General features: G+C 46.0%; 1 protein-coding gene across 5 annotated transcripts in view; it reads left to right on the forward strand.

Annotated features, from left to right (window-relative positions):
• Nucleotides 1-865: 865 nt before the first annotated feature.
• Nucleotides 866-13,714, forward strand: part of CACNA1D (calcium voltage-gated channel subunit alpha1 D) — a 351,028-nt gene continuing 338,179 nt past the window's right edge. For 3 of the 5 annotated variants that reach the window (XM_066245993.1, XM_066245988.1, XM_066245989.1), the window contains exons 1-3: nt 866-1,295; nt 3,404-3,713; nt 7,434-7,539. In XM_066245993.1, coding sequence (XP_066102090.1) covers nt 1,229-1,295; nt 3,404-3,713; nt 7,434-7,539 — 483 coding nt within the window. In that variant the 5' untranslated portion in view covers nt 866-1,228. The remainder of the gene's footprint in view (nt 1,296-3,403; nt 3,714-7,433; nt 7,540-13,714) is intronic. The other 2 variants (XM_066245991.1, XM_066245990.1) reach the window with 1 other exon arrangement.

Here is a 13,714-nt window from a genome sequence, read left to right on the forward strand (position 1 = left end):
GGAGGGTGTACGCTCTGAAAACTCGGTGAGACCTAAAGGTGCTGTTACCTGGGGCAGTGAGCGCTCTCTAGAAAGCCCGGCTCTCCCATCTCCCCCGCAACCAGAAAGAGCCGGAGGAAGCGGGGACGCCTACCCGGCTCCGGAGCCATAAGGGAGCCAGAGAGCCCCTCGCCAGAGAGCCCCTCGACACCTGAGCGTCAACCGCCCACTTGCACCTGTGCTTCCCGAGGGCGGGGCCTCCTGCAGGTGTGGAAAGGGGAGGACTCCGCGGAAGTATAAGCGATTCCTCCTTTGCCTCGAAGAAATGCAGGGGGGAGGAGCGGTTAATCCGCACACAGCGTTAGCGGGAGCCGCAGGCCCCGCCCTCCCGTCTCTTTGGGGGGGGGGGGGAACGGAGCGAACACACTGCGGTGCGGAGTGGGTTAAGTTGACGGCCGGCGGCTGGAGCGCGCTTAACCCTTTGGCACCCGTGGGTCAGCCGAACCAGGCGGGGGCGGCAGCACCCCGAGTCCCACGCGGCGGCCACCCTGACCGCAGGGCCCTAGAGGGGAGAACCCGGGGCCCCGCAGCCGACCGCTGGGGCGCGGCGTGGTCCGTGGGAGGCTCGGGACGGGCGGGGGGGGGGGAGGAGGGGGAAGGCGGCGGCGGGCGCGCAGCGTCGCCAGGGCGAACCGGCGTGCGGCGCGGCGCGGTAGGCGCGGAGCGAGCGAGCGAGGGAGCGAGCGCCTCCGTCCCCGGATGTGAGCTCGGGCTGCCCGCGGTCCCGAGCCAGCGGCGGCGCGGGTGGTGGCGGCGGCGGGCACCGGGCACCGGGCACCGCGGCAGTCGGCGGGCATGGGGGGCGCTCGCAGCGGCCCGGGCGGCCGGGCCAGCACGATCGCGGCGTCCCTCCGCTAGAGGAGGCGAGCAAGCCAATTCTCCTTTGCAGCAAAAAAAAAATTACATGTATATATTATTAAGATAATATATACATCTGATCTTATTTTTTTTTTTAAAAGTTTATTTTGCTCCGTTTTTGAAAAAGAGGGAGCGTGGGTGGCGAGCAATTTTTATTAATTATTCTTATTTTTTGTTATCTGTCCCCGTCCCTCCCCACCCCCTGCTGAAGCAAGAATAAGGGCAGGGACCGCAGCTCCTACCTATCGGTAACCCCCTTACCCGCTCCTCCCCCGCCCCTAAGCCCAGCACAGTGCCCTGCACACAGTAGGCGCTCAATAAATGTTCGTGGATGATGATGATGATGATGATGAAAAAAATGCAGCATCAACGGCAGCAGCAAGCGGACCACGCGAACGGTGAGCAGCTAGAGCCTGGGCACCCGCTGCCAGATCTAATCCTTGTCATGGTCCTCCTCTTCCCACCCCCTCTTCGTTCTCACCCCTCCCGTTTCTGATGCGCTGGGTGGGTTGAGGGGGTTGGAAAGGATGTTTCTAGCTTGGTGTCATCTACGGAAGGGGGATATGCGTGACAGCCACTCCGTTTTCTCCTTCAGGCCTTGAATGTCAGAGTTAATTCTGCATTTATGGGGTGGGGGGTGGGTGGAGTGCTGTGCAGCCGGAGGGGCTGCAAACCGAGGTGATTCGGGTTCTGTGTCCTCGGGCTCAACTTTCCTCCAACGCTCCTGAGTGATGGAAGGGGGGTGGCTGTTAGTTTTCAGCCCGAGTCCCCTTTCCAGCCTCTTCTCGCCGTCCCCTCTTTCTTCACCCCTGGTTGACTAGGAAGGTCTCTCTAGTGGCATCCTGAAAATTCTATGATTGCTGGGTTTCACCCTTCGCGCTGGTGGGTGAAGCACATCCCTCTTCTGAGAAGGGAGGCCAGGTCTCGGAATTGCTGGCCAGGGGTTGGGTGGAGCTCATATTCCCGCTCCCAGCTCGGCTGTGCACACGTAGGTAACCTAGCAATGCTCGGGGAGTCGCTGCTGTTCTGGGGCTCCCCTCTCCAGCTCCCGCCCAGGCACCACGTGCAGCTACTGCGCTGCTGGCCCAGCTGCTTCAAGGGAGGCTGGAGCAGCTCCTGGTCAGCTCTCATCCCTCCTCTTTGGAGGTCGAGGCGCCACTCCTCCTCCCACAACCTCTGAGGGCTTGCAGCCTTCCCAGGTGAGCGGCTCCCCAAAGAAAGGCTTGGCATGACTCCTTGCAGGGCAGGGACTGTCTGCTGCCGGCCTCTGTGGCCACCTTCCCAGTGTGCTGGTCAGGCAGAACTGTACTTGCTTTGACTCTCCCTTGTTCTTGACTTAGCAAGAATTGGTTTTGCAAACGCCCATTCCTCTATGTCTGCCACCACTCTCACTTTGACTTCTGTCTCAGTAAGAAGGTTGTGATCCAAGGCAGGCAGGTGCCGGGCAGGCAGACTGGTTTAGGTGGTGGCTTGACCAGAAGAAGCTTTGTACATCTCCTTGGGGTTCTGCTCTTGTGCACTGAGATGCCAGCCTACACTGAGATGATTCTTGTTTAGGCCTTGGGGCCCCTGGCATAATCCAGCCTGTCTATCCTAGGAGCAGAGGTGCAGGCTCTCTGCCTCATTAGTTTCTCTGGATGCTGGCTTGGCTGCTGTGGCTGCAATTTAAAATGCAAAAAAGCCCTAAAGATGTTTTCTGTTTTCAGAAGCCTGTGGAGGAAATGAGTCCCAACCATCATGAATTTTCATTTGCAGGAATTGTCAGTGCATAATCTAGATATTTGTTATTGGGATTTTGGTATTGCCCTGGTGCCAGTGGAGGACTTTTTCCTTCCATGCTGAAAAATGCCTTTGTGGCTGTGGAAAGATGTTGGAGTAACACTCTGAAAATGATTAAGACTATTGAATTATTGTCACTGCGTGTGTGTGTGTGTGTGTGTGTGTGTGTGTGTGTGTGTGTGAGATGGTGTAGTTATTTTGGAGAAAAGCCACTGTACATATCTGTTAACTCATTAGAGATACATGGGTTTTTAAAAAAGGAAAAGATGTGTTCAATGAACAACTAAAGTGTCACAACGAAAAACTGATGATTGATGCTTCTCATCTCTTTCCCTTCCTGTCTGTCTGTCCCTATCTATCCCTCTCTCTAACTCTCTCTGTCTCTGTAAAAGAAAAAAAAAAAGGAAAAAGATGTGGATTGAATATGGTAATGACCTCAGTTTGAAGAAATGCGCTAAAAGACTCCTTGTGAATTCATGGATGTAGAGAGGTACTAATTCCATTGGGTGTCATGCAGAAAGGTCCTATGTGACTGATAGTTAAAGTGCAGGGATTTTTCTTGCTGCTTTGGCCAACCAAACCCCTGCTTCTGAAAAATAGGACATGACATTCAAAATGGAAACGTGGACATGATTCCCCCTTGTTATTGATGGGAGACAATCTTTGCTTTCTTCTGACACTACATTCTTATTTATTTTTAAATATATATATTTTTCTTTCTTCCTAGAGGCAAACTATGCAAGAGGTACCGGGATCTCTCTTTCTGGTGAAGGACCAACTTGTCAGCCGAATAGCTCCAAGCAAACTGTCCTGTCTTGGCAAGCTGCAATCGATGCTGCTAGACAGGCCAAGGCTGCCCAAACTATGAGCACCTCCGCACCCCCACCTGTAGGATCTCTCTCCCAAAGAAAACGTCAGCAATACACCAAGAGCAAAAAACAGGGTAACTCGTCCAACAGCCGACCTGCTCGCGCCCTTTTCTGTTTATCACTCAATAACCCCATCCGAAGAGCCTGCATTAGTATAGTGGAATGGAAGTATCCTTTTTTGGGGGAAGTCTTTCTCATTCTCTTTCACCATCTGTTCTTTAAAACAATTTGTGTTCTGAAATGACACTTACAAAGTGGTGGCAGTCTGGAATGTGAGCAACAGAAACTGTGGGTAAAGGGTTTCATTGTGTATCTCTTCCTATCTCCTCAGGGGGCAGAGGGGTGGCTCTGTGGGTATACTTACCCCCCCCCCCCCCGTGTGTGTGTGTGTGTGTGTGTGTGTGTGTGTGTGTGTGTGTGTGTAGTGTGGGGGAGTGGGAGTGGCATCCTGAAACTTGAAAGTTGTAGATAATTAAAATATAAAACTAACTTTTGGTCATTTGGCATTAGATAGTTAGTTTAAATCTACCATTGGTTTTTGGGCAGTGTACGCATTGAACCCATTGCAACTAAGGTATACTGATTTAAAAAAGGAAGACTGGATGAAACTGTACTGGAAATAAATTCACTTTTGACTTTTAGTGGAATAGTCATGTTGATGTTTGGACTTTGCTTCTGAAACTCCAGTTAATGCTAAAGTTGCTTGTAGTTCTGATATTTGGTGATTCTAATTGTTCAGGTAGCTACAAATATGAACACTTGCTTCATGGGGAGGGAGAAATTTGCTCATCAATGCTATGACTTTCTGGAATTTCCTTTTTACAAGTTCCAAAAAGACTTTTGAAATGTGAGCACAAGAGAGCATGTGAAGGGAGAGGCTTGTGCTGTCTCTTTTCTTGAGCCCTTATGGGTTAGAGGACAGCCCTCTCAGTGCAGGAATTTGCAGTTGCTGCTTTTATAAAAAATTCTGTGTCCTTGGATTGGATTTACATTTCTGGGTGTCTCCTCTGGATTTTCAATACTGAACTCCAGATGCCCCAGGGTGGTTAGAAAGGGTGCTCTGCCCACTCATCTCCATCCCTGTCCCCAAATCTGGGGGCCAGGCTCCAGTTAACTGCCACCCTTCAGAAAAGGTTGGCTGAGGTGTTTCCCTATGCAAATGGCTTTCTAATTAGTTGGTTAATTGGCCTGTGTAAAACAAAGCATTTCCTTTTCCCGGAAGTCTGTTTGGGGCTGAAAAGGGGTTTCAGAGCAGCAGTTCCTAACCCTAGGAGGGAATGTGAATCTAGGACTCCTCCACCACACCCAGATGGAGGGGCCACACCAAAGAAGGAGGATGCTGGTAACCAGCTAGAAAGTGGAGCAGGAACACTCTTATAATTTGAGCACCTAGCCAGGCAGCTGTTTACATGCCCTCTGTTTTAGCTGGCTACTTTTTGTGCTCACGGACATGAGTTAAAATGAGGTAAGTGTCTAGAAAGGTTTTGGAGAGAGCAGCCAAATGCAAGGATAGGATTTGAGGGATTTTCATGTTCTCTTCCTCTTGAGAACAGATGTGTCTTCTCTAGAGGGAGTTATGATGTCTCTCACATAGCTGAGGTTGTATGGATGTGTTTTCTGTTTAAATTCTTTTTCTAGTCTGAGAAAGAACACTAGTGTCAGCCCAGGAGAGAGTTAGGTAAAGAGTGTGCGCCTCAGTGGCATCGCTAGGGTCAGAGGCATTGGTTGCACTTAGCCAGAGAGATCTCCTCCTCCTTTGGCTGGCTTGACGTGACTCGTAGTAAGCAGAGACCTCTCGGTGGAGCCATTCATCTCCTGTGGAGTGAGGTGGGAGGCCTGGTGCTGTTTCCCTCTGTGCACAGTAATTTGTATATAGCAATTTATGTGCACGGAGTAACTTCCTGGATCATGCAGACTCCCTTTCCTGCATTGCCAGATGCATGTGTACAGGAATTAGGGGATGTGGCTGCCAGTGCCTACAAATGGGACAGTTGGTAGAATAGATCCTTAAACAGTATATGATCTGTTTGTTTTTCAAACGACAGTTTCCTTCTAGCTCAGGGAGTAGGTTACAGAAATCCTCCTAAAGCCAGCTGTGCCAGGCCCAGTCGGCTCAGGGAGAGTGAGAGCCTGCTTTGCCTTTGCACACAGGAAAGGCAGAGTATCTTGCATCTTGGGGGGCAGTGAGGAGTGTTTGCCTCATCAGAAGGAATTTTTAGGATCCAACTCATTTGTTCCTCTACTGCTCTGTTCTGCTTGGCTTATAAAAATCTTGTGGCATGAGATAGTACCCACCAATACCTGGGGACTACAACTGGACAAGTATAAAGAAAAGAACCCCACTTATGTCTGGCCTTTCTGAACAGCATTGGTATTTCTCAGATTTGCTGGTTTTTATCATTTAGGAACTGGGAAATTGAAAAGAGTGGCGGTGTGGTGGAGGGGAGAGACTTATCTACGTAGAATGGCATGGGGGCATTTGACTTTCTAAACTTCAATAGGAATTGCTAAAAAGAAAAGGAAAAAGGAGATTCTGAAGTCTTAAGGTGGACTGTTTTAAAGTTGGGTTCCTAGATGAGTTAAGAGAATAAATATGAATGGAGGCTAACTGGCTTTAAAAATAAGCCCATCCAGCTCCAAGGTTGATGTCCTCACTTCAGTGAGTGCTGAAGCTCTTCAAGGGGCTGAGGTATCATGAAACTGAGGTATCCTCAGCGAGGCAAGGGGTTTCTGTTTCCTTCAGCATTTTTGGATTTCCCAGAAAGATATCAGAAGGAATGGAAAAGAATCTGTTCATATCCACAAAGCTTTAGTTCTCCGAGGTGTTCAGTTAAACAAGTGGCTTTGCCTTTGATGGTTTACACATGGAAGAAACTCTGCTGGGGAACCAAGCCTCAGAGTTGCAGATTCTGTTGGTGCTCATAAAACTTCGCAATGGGAAAGGCTGAAAACCAAAAGAAGAAAAACAGTCATTTTGGCAGATGGCAAATGTTGTACTGCCGGTTTTGACAATGCCTCTTAATAACACTAGAATGTTTAAGCAAGGATCTGTTGAAAGCTGATCTCAGTGACTCTTTCAGACAGACCCCCGAGATTTAGAATTGTTAAATTGTACTTTGGAAGTGTCTGGTGCTGGTTTCTTGCGGCTTTCAATTCAATGTGTTATAAAGTGAATGCAGTAACAACACGTTATAAACGGAGCTCCAGTTCAGCTCTAATCTGAAGCCATGGTAATCATTGATTAGTAAAGAAAGCAGAGGAGGGAGCTGGAGTCTAGCTTGCTTATTATAGCATCTGAGGAGTTGGAACAAGCCATGAGATAGTCACAGGTAGAATGGAGAAGGTCCAAGTGACTTGGCCTGCCCCAGTCCAGACAGGAGATTCAGACCAACCCAGCCAATAGTAGCCCCCGAGGAAATGGCTCTAAGGCTTGGAGGCAAGGATTTGTGGAAGACATTTATCTCATGATGACTTCTCTCTGGGTCAGGAAAGAAAGAAACAGCCAGGAATTTTAGCTTGCTGAGGCCCATGTTAGTTTTAAAGCTCCCAAGAAGCAGACCCCTGGTTTACACAGTGCCCTAATTGGATATACTTTTAGGTTTTCTTATAAAATGCACAGCAGAAGAATGAGTAACATGATCCTTGTAGAAGAAGAAAAGGACTCGGAGAGGTCATTTGATAGGAACATCTACTGGAAGATGACCACTGAGATCCCTTCTGCTAGAGACCTAGTTGTCACAACAGTCAGTTGAGAAAGGATTTGTATATATAATTTTCATTTTAAAAGTGATTCAAAAGTAGTGTGACTGGGAGTGTGATGAAAGAGATGGTTTGTATTTGTATAACATACACACACACGAATTTGTATACCTTAACAAAATTTTTCAGACCATTTGACATATTTATATTATTGGCTATTTTTGCCAATTGTGTGGCCTTAGCTATTTACATCCCATTCCCTGAAGATGATTCTAATTCAACAAATCATAATTTGGTAAGTATCCTTAGTGTTCCTACTTGTCCTGATGTGTGATTATCATTTGCCCGTCTACTTAACCTGGCAGCTGGCTTTCCGGGTGGTTGAAGTTTAGAGCCATGCATGTGATGTTTCCTGAAGCTTTGTAACTATGGTGTCTTTTTTTTTTTAACATGTATTCTCAAATTTATACTGAATGAAAGTGTTTAAAGTCATGAATCTTGTATAAATAATGTAGAACATTCTATGGAAGATGTTTGTAGCAGATTTTAAAATAACTTTTCTCTCCATACAGGCTTTTATTGTCTACCATTCTTTCCCTGATATTATTAGTTCTTTTTTTTTTTAATCCAGTGTTATTTAGGAGTGGTAGGTACTTTGGTCCATTTTTTCTGGTAAGTAGAGAATTATCATAGATTTTTGTGTATGAATTATTAATTTTCAAAGGATGTATTGTTGTAGAATACAACAAAGCTAATAAAGTACATGGAGCATAATTTGGAGAAGCAAACAATGTATATTGAAGGGCCTTACACCTAGTTCAATGAAATGCTGCAAGATAAAATGATTCTATGGTTAAATAAATTGGGATACTTCCACATATTGTATTGCCCTCTTGAAGATTTATAGTGCACATTAACTCAAGTAAAAGCTCTGGAAAGGTCTGTAGTTAAAAAAAACCAGTTTCATTTTGTTTAACTCAGCTAGTCCTTAAAAGTAATTGGTCATGGATTCTTTAAACATTTTTTTGGCAGAACACATCACAGAACCAGCGCTTCATGGAACTTTCTTTGGGAAAGGTTGATAGAGTTTTTTTTTTTGGAAAGCACTGATGAGCACTAGAGTGGGAGTAGGAGCTTGTCGACTGGCTGCATTTTGGGGCATCTCCCATACCCTTTCTGCATTGGCATTCACCTACCTGTCAATTAAGGGGATTGGATGAGAAGATCAGTAGGATTGTTTTTACCTCTGACATTCTGTAATCTTTCCTTGATGATTCAGAAGCCATTTCAGGATTTTTCTGGAGCTGCAGCATCCTTGCCAGATCAATCTTTTGTAATGGCTGGTGGGGCAGAAAGACAGATGGAGGAGGGGGCCTTGCTGGACAGTGGGAAACGCTCCGGACAGCAGGAAACTCTCTGTTGTTTTGCTGTCTTTCTCCTTTAGCTAGCGTCCTTTGTTTTGGTTTCTCGTGGTGAAGCTGTATTTGAGTAGGGCTGGGTGTTCTTTTTTTTAAAATTTTTTACAGAGACAGAGAGTGAGTCAGAGAGAGGGATAGACAGGGACAGACAGACAGGAACGGAGAGAGATGAGAAGCATCAATCATTAGTTTTTCATTGTGCGTTGCTACACCTTAGATCTGGGGTCCCCAAACTGCGGCCTGCGGGCCACATGCGGCCCCCTGAGGCTATTTATCTGGCCCTCACAGCACTTCCGGAAGGGGCAACTCTTTCATTGGTGGTCAGTGAGAGGAGCATAGTTCCCATTGAAATTTTGGTCAGTTTGTTGATTTAAATTTACTTGTTCTTTTTTTTAAATATTGTATTTGTTCCCGTTTTGTTTTTTACTTTAAAATAAGATATGTGCAGTGTGCATGGGGATTTGTTCATAGTTTTTTTTTATAGTCCGGCCCTCCAACGGTCTGAGGGACAGTGAACTGGCCCCCTGTGTAAAAAGTTTGGGGACCCCTGCCTTAGATGTTCCTTGATTGCTTTCTCATATGTGCCTTGACCGCGGGCCTTCAGCAGACCGAGTAACCCCTTGCTCGAGCCAGCGACCTTGAGTTCGAGCTGGTGAGCTTTTGCTCAAACCAGATGAGCCAGCGCTCAAGCTGGCGAGCTTGGGGTCTCGAACCTGGGTCCCCTGTACCCCAGTCCGACGCTCTATCCATTGCGCCACCGCCTAGTCAGGCGGGCTGGTTGTTCTTAACTGAGTGTTGTAAAGGCAGAAGTAGTGTGGGGAGTGCTCTGCAGGGTTCTGAAGATGTTGAAATTATGCTCTTGTGATGTTACCTCTCATGGTTCATGTACAGGATTTCATGTCACATTTAAAATATGCGGCATATTTCAGATGTAGCATGATGTGTATTCATATTTGGGGTTTTCTGGTATGATTTCTAGGTAGTTAAAAATATGTAGATATTGCTACTGAAAATTCAGTTAAATGGAAATTGGATACACAAACATTTACAGTTAATACGTATGTATACCATGCTAAAGATGATTTGCGTAACTATGGATATTTTAAATAGCTTTTGCTTTTATTGTAAATAGTGAGATTAGATGATCATTTTAAAGGAAAAGCAGAGGTTGTGAGAAGCCCTGTCAATGGGGATAGGTCGTCACTGTCTAGGCCACAGATGGTGTCAGCCTTGTTACCAAATTTAACAACGTGGACGGTGACCCAGTTTGTTGTTTTTTTTTTTTGTAGCTCAAGAGAACATGATTAAACAAACTTTGAAAATAAACACCTTTCAGAAAGGCAGAGTAATTTAAGTCAGTGGAATAATTAATGTAGCTGCATGTATAGCACCAATTAACATTCTGACTTTTCCCAGGGAAATTTGGGGCACTTATATGTGCTGTCAGACCATGTGGATTTATCAGCTAATAAGGAAGGGAATAAAATAGAGGAGACAGATAATTCTTTCTTCTCCCTGGCAGCCACTCCCCAGTTTATCGTTTCTTGTCAATTCTTAAACACTGGTCTTTGGCGGGGGTGGGTAGGGGAGCAGTGTTTTTCGTTGACAGGCCTTTCTAAAGACCAACATGTATGCCTTTGACCTCTTAGGATTCTGAAACTCAGCATTCGAGTTTGTCTTGTGTTCACTTGGGTGGTCACATGGTCCGATGAGTTTATTCTCTGCCGGACTCTTTAAATATTTCCTTTTCCATTGTGGGAAGGGAAGAGCTCTGTGGATTTCCCCTCTGACTCTTAGCAAGGTCCCGTGCCATGTCAGTCCTCCAGCCAGGGAGGCAGGTTTTTTTTGTTTTGTTTTGTTTTTAATACATTTGACCCAATTTGTACCAAAGTGATTGCTCTATTTTTGGGATCAGTTTAGAGGCAGCTGAACGAAGCTTATTTTTCATGTGTAGTAAATACTGTTCAGTTAATGTAAATGGCAAAATAAAGGGCAGAGACCAGTATGGGTTGCTAAGCTGTACGCATCCAGGAGCTGGAGGTTTTCTTCACTTTATAGCCCCGTGGGAAATGTGTAAGTTGAGCATTTAGCGTAAGATCCAGGGCCAGTGGTGTTGAAGGTGTTTCTGCCTGTTACAGGTTGTTTGTAATGAAGTGGTTACTTCGTTGGATGAGAAACGTGGCCGTCCCCATTGGTACAATGTGTGTTTGGTCTGGGTTGTACATGACTCAGCCAGCTTTGGGGATTTAGAAACTACCTTGGGGCAGCATGTTTTCCCAAGATTAGATTTTTTAAAAAAATATATAAACAATCTCAAGTTTCTATGCAGCTTACATTTGTGGACTTGCGGGGAACTAGTGAGGCTGAAGCCATGGAAACGCCGCAACTCAGTTCCCACAGTAACATCCCTCTTCGTTCAGTCAGTAGCAGTACACTGTATCTCCTCAGTTCTTATTGAAAACGTTTATCATTTACTTAATTTTCTGCTCAGCACAGGGTGTGGGGGAGCTCTTTATGGAGTGTTAGAGTGGGGAAGATTATAATATTGTAACTTGTGAAAAACGCTTTATTTTGCTTCCCAAACTTGAGTCTTTCATAAGCAAACTGACGTGGTTGAGTAGTTCTTAGTCTTTTTCTGGTATGCCCTCCCACCCCCTTCTCTCTGCAGCGCTGAACTGCCTCACATTATAACTGTCCAAAACAGCGATGTTCATGTGATGCTTCACACCTTCCCTGAGGTCTGCTCATGACTGCACCCACAGAGGGCAAGGTCCATGGCTCTTTGTCAGGCAGAGTACCTGGCTCCTACCAGGTGCTCAGTAAAGTCTGGGTAGACTCAGTGAGAGGCTTCCCTATGTCTTTGGCCCCTTTTCTTTCCCTTTTCTCATCTCGTTGAAGCCAGTTTATTTGATTTTAGCCTGTTGACATTTTGCCTGTACAGCATCCTCATGTCTTCCCCTTCCTCTCCATACACACTGAGGCTGGATGACTTTTGCTTGATCACTGAGCTTGAGGCTTCAGTGGCTTCCCACTGCCCACTGGGGAAAGGCCAGACTTCGTGGCCAAGTTCTCCTTGGTCTCTCCAACCTTTTTTAGTTTATACTACATTCCTCTCCTTTGCAGCCACCCATCTGTCCACCGTAAGTACCTAAGCACTCTCCCCGATGCTTGTCCACATCCTGGCTTTTCTTCCACTGCTTTCTCCATCTGAAATACCTCTTCAGCCATGCTCATCTTTCTTCAGGTATCCCTGTTCCCGTACCTCAGGAATAATCCCAAATTGTGTCTCTCCATGAAGTCTCTTCTGACCTTGGTTTGAAGTAACACTCTTATCTGAATATCTCTAGTGGCACTTTACACATAAAATACCCTATTTATAGGCATGTTTTATCTTTATCTTCAGAATACAACTCATAGTGAATCATTCCCTCCCAGCAGTGCCTGGCTTGGCTGTGTGTGACGGCTGTTCCGTGTGTGTTGGTGGTGACCGCCAAGTGACCGGACCTCAGGAGCAGCACCTTCCCTCTTAGAGCCGTGTTTAGAGTTTTCTTGGGTGGCAGCTTCCTCTGTAGACTTCTTGGAGGCCCTTGCCTGAGAGTGGGTAGGAAGTTATAAGCATTTATTCCTAAAAAACTTAGGGCCTTGTGACCCTTCTCGTGCAACTCTGGCTGGAGGAGCCGTTTGACTATCTGGTATCAGAGCTGAGAAGTCTAGCACAGTCTGTGCTCTGGTGCTGGAGCTCAGAGCAGTGACAGAGCTCAGGTGGGGTCACCTTGGGGAAGCAGTGTTGGCTGTGGTCAGTTGTCAGCGGGACCAGATACCTTACGATGGCCAGGAATACTTTGGATAATCTACTTTGATTGTATTTTCTGCTCCATGGCTGAAATCCCAATGTGCAGTATCTCCTGGGCTTAAAAATGGAGTTCTTTGGGTCTGCATAGTCATACAGTTCAGTATGTCCCAGTTTTGATGTCATATGTAACTCCAGAAACATAATTTCATCACCTGGTTCATTGAGCTTAGCTTATAAGGTGGGTGTCAGTTTGGTACCTCACCTCCGCTGTGTCTTTGCTCTGCTGTTTTTGTTTGGATTGCGTGCTCTTGTTTCTGCATGGAGGTTCTGTCTGCTGTTCCGGGACAGCTCATGTGCTGCCTCTGCAGTTCAGCCTTCTCTGATCCCTGTCCTCTCCCTCCTCCCACCCCACCCCCCTAAGCATAAGTACTCGCTTTCCCTCCGTTCTCCCATAAGCACGATAAACTCTCTTATAGATGTTAACTCATTTCCGCCTGATTTTATAACTGCTCTGGAAAGTGGGCTGGTGTGCGGTGTTTCTGCTCACGGGCTCTGGGGTCTGACAGCCTAGCCCTTTGGCTGAATAGCTGAATGACTTTGGATGAAAGTAGCATATGAGCTCCTAGGCTGAGACAGGAGACTGATTCATCTCTATAGCACTGTAAATTTAACCCTGTGCCTGGTGCACAAGGCACACCAGGAAATGCATGTGGAATGAGTGAATATATAAATGAATGACCATACAAGGGCTTCATGGTATATCCTTATAGATCAGTAGTTAATTTTCAACAATTGGCTAATGATTAATGTTTGCCAAAGAGAATGACTTTTGTTATCCAATATTAACGAGAATCCCAGGAAACACCTGTCAGAGTTTGCCTTTAATTTCAAGATTTATCTTTCTTAACTAATCTAACTCTTTATACTTGAGGAGAGAAGAAAGACAGTACTTGAAGCTTTTGGAATCCCTAAATCATAAGCTGGTGTCTGTGTCCAGCCTTGTATGTGAACCACTTCTGAGTGACTGTGCTGGGTGGGTGTGAGTGTCACATTTCATATAAAGGGTAGTGGAAGGGCAATAGCAAAATGACCAGAGTAGATAGATTTGTGCAATAGCACTTTATTCAAGCTGGTTTCCTAATCATGAAATGTGAGCCAGTTTATGTACTAATCAAATAATCACACCTCTTAAAAAAAAAGATTTTATTTATTGATTTTACAGAGAGGGTAGTACACGAGAAGTCTCAACTCATAGTTGT

The sequence above is a fragment of the Saccopteryx bilineata genome, chromosome 10 (genome assembly GCF_036850765.1).
Source record: "Saccopteryx bilineata isolate mSacBil1 chromosome 10, mSacBil1_pri_phased_curated, whole genome shotgun sequence".
NCBI classification, from domain to species: domain Eukaryota; kingdom Metazoa; phylum Chordata; class Mammalia; order Chiroptera; family Emballonuridae; genus Saccopteryx; species Saccopteryx bilineata.